The sequence below is a fragment of the Homalodisca vitripennis genome, chromosome 1, assembly GCF_021130785.1.
Source record: "Homalodisca vitripennis isolate AUS2020 chromosome 1, UT_GWSS_2.1, whole genome shotgun sequence".
Classification (NCBI taxonomy): Eukaryota; Metazoa; Arthropoda; class Insecta; order Hemiptera; family Cicadellidae; genus Homalodisca; species Homalodisca vitripennis.
In genome coordinates this window covers 189,217,353-189,224,199 of record NC_060207.1, presented here as the reverse complement: position 1 = coordinate 189,224,199, position 6,847 = coordinate 189,217,353, and the positions used below count along the sequence as shown (strand labels likewise).

The window sequence follows — 6,847 nt, the reverse complement described above, 5'->3', positions numbered from 1 at the left end:
TATCAAGTAACAGCGTATATAATAATATACGATAATATAAGATAAATAGAATTTTGCGCAAATAATTACATGCTTGTTATTTCTTAATTAATGAAAACTTGTTATAGATTTTACATAATTTGAATTTAGTTGTTTAAAATCACTTAATGTTCAACATAGTTTTCAAATTTGTTGTAATTTTAGCACAATAAGAAATTATGACTAGTTTACTCTAAGGTAAAAAAATGTAAAACTTTTATAAATAAATATGATTTTGTACACGAACACATGATATAGAGTTAGTAGGCTATATAATTCAATAAAATAGAACGTTTAGACTACTTAAATAGTTTTAAAAAGAATAACGCAACAGTAACCAACATATGATGCCGCTCGTAGACCGCACAGTGCCCGTAAAAATTCAAACTTCAACTATCGGTGACGTGTGACGGCAAGTGTGGACTTGCAGGTTGAAAACTGCGCTGCAATTCTTTCACCGTATAACGGCCAACACACGGCCGACTCGGGGCGCGGTGCGGGTATGTGTGTCCCGGCCTTTAGTTGTCTTCCGTTTTCACAGAAAAACGGCCAAACAGTTCAAGCTACACTCTTTTATGACCTTCACCATAGCGTAAGGGTAAGACTGTGGCTCTAACTGAGAGTCACGGGTTCGATTCCCAGGAAGTTCAATAAAATATCTAAGTGGGTTTGACCATTTTCTCTTAAAAAATTAAGCATTCTCAATTAAAATGCCATTGGCATAGAAAGAATGCCCTTAAACAAAAAGATTTTGCACAAATGTGTCAATCCACACAAAGAAGAAAACAATCACATTTGAACTGAAATTTCATAGGCTGAGAATTTTAAGTAGTATTTGAAGAGTTCTCTTTTTTCACAATGATTTGACATACAATTCTTTAAACAAATTATTTACTGGGACTTAATTGACATTGCTGAATATTTCAACTTCTTGAAGAAAATTGTCGTGGTGATAAGGACATGCTGCCCTCTTTGCGACCTTCATACAATAATCAGCTAAACTGCTTTAAAGATAACATTTTTAAATCAGCCCAAAACAACCTTCAGCTTTAAATGGAAGTATTGAGGAAGTTTAGTTTTCTTTCAGGAAATCCCTTCTTGAATATACTGGGTGTCACAGTCACATCCTCTATGTTAAAACGTTGAAAAGTTGCTATTTTAAAAATTTGTAGGAATATCCAAATGTTATTCACTTTACAATTAACTACCTCTCACCCAAAATTTACTTGCCCTCCTCACTCTCTTTTGGGAGATATGGATGTCATTAAATAGAAAAACATGAGTAATGGTATTTCCAAAAGAGATTGAAAATTTCCAACCATCCATAAGTTGGGATGGGAGGATGGAACTTTTGGTACAAATGATATATTAAAATCCCAGACATGTTGCTTCAATCTGTGAAATATTATTTTATATAAAATATAAAAACTCGATTAGAATTATTCCAATAACCTTTTTCATATATTGAAACTTGACGAAATATTGAATCTATCTCTTACTATAGAGTAGAAACTTCAGTTAAAATCTTTAGATATTTCAGCCTTGGTAGGAGATTGCTTACTCCTGTCACAGTAATGACTCTCCACATTAACGCATAAATGCCTACATTTTTATTGTGATACACATTTTTTTCCACACTGTGAACCAGAAAACATATGGTTGTTATAATAATAAGGCATATACGAAAATTTACAAATATCTATTTTTATTGTACAAAACTAAAATAATACATTACAATATATACAAGGAACAAGTTTGCAAAGAACTCTCCAAAAATATACATTACCATGGTTGATCTAATTCATTAATTATATGATAGCATCATTAATCAATCTTTAGAAGAGTACTGTAACTTTGATAAGACGCTTTTATGAGGTCTTTATCAAAGTTGGCACCTAATGTTGAGTTTCTTTTCTGGTCATTAATCAAAAACAAGCTTTTGATGGTACAAATTCATTCCAATTCATTCATTTTACATACAATAAGCCATCATTAATTTATAGAAAAACTAGAATGAATTTCAGGTACAATATAAACCAACAGTGTTGTTAATCTTAATGTCATTTCATTAATGTATTTATTTCATTATGTATATGGTTGTCCATTTGTATCAATCTATTTTCTGTTCCTGGAACTTATTTCTGTATAGAATTAAATGTCAATTATCTTCTCAAACTAATTTAAAGTTCTAGTACCTCACCACATATAACAAAAAAAACTCGATGTAACCAGTATATAGTTTTATAATCTTATTAGAACTCATTTTATAATAATTGTTAACGTATTGTTATTTTACGTTAAATTTATAAAACCTAGATTAGTCATATGGCTGGGTTGGGTATGCATAAAACTCCAAGCAACACCTGACATGCTCTCTGTCACTCTCACAGACCAGCATAGATATACTAGTAGGGCGATTCTTTATTCTTTTACTTTAATTAGTAAACAACTAATTTGATTTTGACTTCAACATGGGATACAATATTTGTATCAATAATGCCCAATTGTATTCTGTAAATACAATTCTAAAAACTTCCTCATTACTAGCTACTTTCAATCTTTACCATTTGTGTTAAAATGGAGTTTCAATTCTTCTGGAAATGGCACTGCATGTAACTCCTTTTTGTTATCGACTACAAAGATCTGGAAAAAATAAATATTTTCTATTAAACTCAAATAATACTAAGTATTATTCAAACATACTTCGAAGGTTAAAATCACACCACACTTTAGGTCAGCACAGGAGGCATCAAATGGTGATAAAGATCCACTTAACGCTCAGCTCATTTAAAATATACAAGTAAGTTTTAAGGGCATACATCTCAATTTTATAATCAATAAATTTATTGTGACATTTTCTATACACAAGAAGACATAAACCCAGATTACATGCACCTGCAAAATAATGCAAATAAACAAAAACTGCATTATTCAGTAACAAACAAACATCAATTGATTTTCAAGTGACAAGCTATTTCCTCTGTAACAAGGGCAATATTCTAAGTATATCAACATAGTCATATGAATTCTTTCTTTAAAGTTTGTTATTGACGATGGAAGGTTTAAAAGTATAATGGGATTTCGGACATTTGCCCACAACATTTGGAGGATTGAAATCTATCCTCTTCATCAAGAGAGAAATTAATACATAATAAAAGAACATTCATGAGATGTAACATTCGTAAAATGTATATTTTGTAACACAACAATGTCAAATGCCCAAAATCCCATTCTTTGTATGAGTACATTCAAGTGCTTATTATGTAAAGAAAAAAATTTTAAATTATACAATTTTTTTCCAGTTCTGAGCTATGACCCAAATTTCAAAACATTAGGCATTTGCAAAGTTAGTTTAAAATTGATATTTCATTTATGCACAGAAAAAAGTAGTTGATAAAAACATTTAACTTTTCACACTCATTTCAGCTTATATTTCAATTGGCTTCTCAGGTCATGGAGCCTTTAAGAGTGGCCATACGTGTTCTTTGTTTTAAGTCAGATGTATACGATCATGTACTGTACCGCAGGTTGTGCCGGGTTACTCTTAATGGCACTCGCCTTTTTCTGTTTAGCTTGTCAGACCACTGTGTAGGCTACTATGAAGCATTTGTAAAATTAAACCCTTATCCAGGCGTGATTGGGAAGTGCTGCAATCTCTACCAAATTAATAACTTTCTATTTGTAACATATGCAAACTTAATTTAATTTGTTTTTTATTTGATTGTCTGTGTCACTGTAGCCGCTATAGTGTTTCCTATCTATTAAAATATTAGCACATTTTGGTGGAACCCAAATCTCAAAGTGTGGAAATGATTTTATATTCTTTTTATATTAGTGATCTACTTGAGACTAAATTATATTTTTATTTTGCAAATAAAAAAACTTTCAAACTAGATTAAGACTTATAACGAAAGTTATAACTATTTTACGTTATTTTATAACGTAAAATACATTTTACTTACTTGGTACGTCTATAAGAAAATAACAAAAAACCAATTAAAAATGACTTTATAACAATACTGCGACACCAATATTGAGTCATGCATTGACATTAGGATAGTAGTAATGTGCATCCACCGCAGTCGATCTGTTAAGCTAAGAGCTAATAAGGATTGAAAGTATTTGAGAATTATATTTAAATCTGAGATTTAAAAGGCTGAATGTCAAATAATGCCATTTAAATATGAGGTGATGTGACATGTACATTACCACCATACGTGGTACATAATCGCTGAGTGCCACTAGCTGTGAGGACAACACCTGAGATAAGCTAGAGATCAGTAAGGGCTACATTTAAATATGAGGTGATGTGATATGCATGTACATTACCACCATACATGGTACATAATCGCTGAGTGCCACTAGCTATGAGGACAACACCTGAGATAAGCTAGAGATCAGTAAGGGCTACATTTAAATATGAGGTGATGTGACATGTACATTACCACCATACATGGTCACATCATCACAGAATATCACTAGCTATGAGGACAACACCTGAGCTGTGCGAGAGATGAGTAAGGGCTATATTTAAATATGAGTTGAAGTTACATTACATTACATGATTACATACTCGACAAGTACTACTAGCTTATCTTGTACTTATGTTATCGTTTATTTTTAATCCTTTTTTTAAATCTCGCCAGGACTAAACTAGTAGTAAACTGGAATAGGAATTAATTTGATCTGTCCTGAAATCCAATTTAGAATCCAATAGAGTTTTAAACATTTCTATTAAACCATGCAGTAAGTTTATCAATTTTACATGGGATTCATTAATAAATAAATTAGTAGATCACAGATTTATTCAAACCAGTATTTGACTATATATTTTAGTCTCTTTCCAACAATTGTTTGGGCGTTTGAAGATTTTTAGTGTGTTAAAGTCAATATGATTACTAATAACAGAGTATGAATTGATTTTGTAAATTCTGACAGCTTTTAAATTTTAAGCAACCTAACCTCAAAAATTCCATAACCAAGGAAAGTCTGCAGAAGCAGGGATAGTCCAGATGATACAATATTTCAGACAACATTTAAGACAATAATAATGAGTAAACTTATTGAACAGTTAGAAAAGAAATCATTGTAAAACACTATTACATTAGAGAAGCGTTTCGTTATTTTCCTTATCATATAATATTGTGCTTAATATTTCCCTTTTAATATTTCCTAACAGATATTTCATTGACATAAACTTTTGTTAGTTCACATCAAATAACCGTTTGACCGTTTATAAAACGGTTTGTTTACGTTTCGGTAAAGCTGTCATCCTACTATTAAAGCATGTGCAAAACATATGTCTATAGCCCACCAAAAGAAGTGGTTACTTCAACAAGGAGCACAATAACCTCTCACTAGCACGCCTGGATAGCCACTGAACAGAGAAATGCCCTGACATCACAATGGTAACATTCACTGTTACTCTACATGGACCTGTAGTTTTATTAGTAAGGATTATTTATTCTGCAGGTGTGTTACTTAAAACATCCCAAATAATTACAACTCATAATAATTTTAATTTTTTTCCCACAAATATTCTTATGTTACAGTAAGTAGCTTTATATATCACATGAAGTAATTTAAAAATAAATATTATTAACAGCAATGATTATTATTTATTATTTAAACCACCTCAGCCTAGAGCAAAACAAAAATATTTTATAAAGATAGGTTAAAATTAAAATATAAGTAGATATTTGATTTACCTACTTTTTAGTACTTGGTTTATTTACGCTTACTTTGTTATTATTATATTGGCAACTAATGTACCCACAGGCTTTTAAAACCATTGAGTATTACACAATACTTTCAGTTCCACTTAAACTTTTTGTGAAGCAGTTTCAAAACACAACTATTCTTTGTAGACGATTCCTGCAACTGAACAAGTTGTACGAAGTTGAGAATCTATGTAAGTTGCAGAGAACTGAGTTATCCTGGCCCTTAATAATGCAGCTTATTGGAGATAACCTTAGATGCAAAAGCTTACTTTATGGTGTGAAAGAGGATCCGTGAACTACAATGTTGGTCCTGGCTATGTAAGATTATTCAAGATTTTATTTTTATTGCATTTCATGTATTGGATTGAAGAATGAATTGAAGAAATTCAAGACATGTTTTTTTCAGATAATAATTGGTTTTCACAATGAAAGAATTTATATACCTAATTCGGTAAACCCAAATTTGATGATCAAAATTGTGAGCAAACAGGAAGTTGTCTTATTTTAATTAATTTAATTTTAAGGCATGAAATTTTAAATGTTTATTTATATAAAAGGGGAAATTGTTCATTGTTCTTAATTATACACTGAAACGTTGCTACAGAATAAAATTATTCCCATCCAGATAGCATGGAAAAAACTTGGTATAAATCTGTTTATGTCTGATAGTGTCAAGGGGCTATAGCCATAAAGTGCAGAGTTCCTAATACCTATAAAGTGCAGAGTTCCTAATAGCCACAAGTAGATAACAACTTCATTAATCTATTTTTTTTATACACCATCAAGCAGTACCAAAAAGTTTTATAAAAATCAGAATTCTGTATCCACAATTAATTACTAAGATTATAATAAATGTAAACTTTTCCTTAAAAATTTAGACATCTATCTATGCTGATAGTATTCATTAGAACTTACTCACATGTACATGTGAATATGTATACACTTCGCACAATTGATAAAATACGTAAATACATTTTGTAGAACAATACGTACCTTTCCTTTAAAGATTATCATGTTCACTATAATTCCTTTGGAAACAACCAGTGAGTTGATCAGCTTTTGATTCTGCAAAAGCATTGGACACAAAATCAAATCAGAAATATTAAAAG

At 30.8% G+C, this 6,847-nt stretch overlaps 1 protein-coding gene across 2 annotated transcripts in view; it reads right to left on the bottom strand.

The window, feature by feature from the left end:
* Positions 1-1,702: 1,702 nt before the first annotated feature.
* LOC124352937 overlaps positions 1,703-6,847 on the bottom strand; it is a 43,479-nt gene continuing 38,334 nt past the window's right edge. For both annotated transcript variants that reach the window (XM_046802671.1, XM_046802670.1), the window contains 2 exons: positions 6,732-6,803; positions 1,703-2,661 (listed from right to left, as the gene is read on the bottom strand). In XM_046802671.1, coding sequence (XP_046658627.1) covers positions 2,572-2,661; positions 6,732-6,803 — 162 coding nt within the window. In that variant the 3' untranslated portion in view covers positions 1,703-2,571. The remainder of the gene's footprint in view (positions 2,662-6,731; positions 6,804-6,847) is intronic.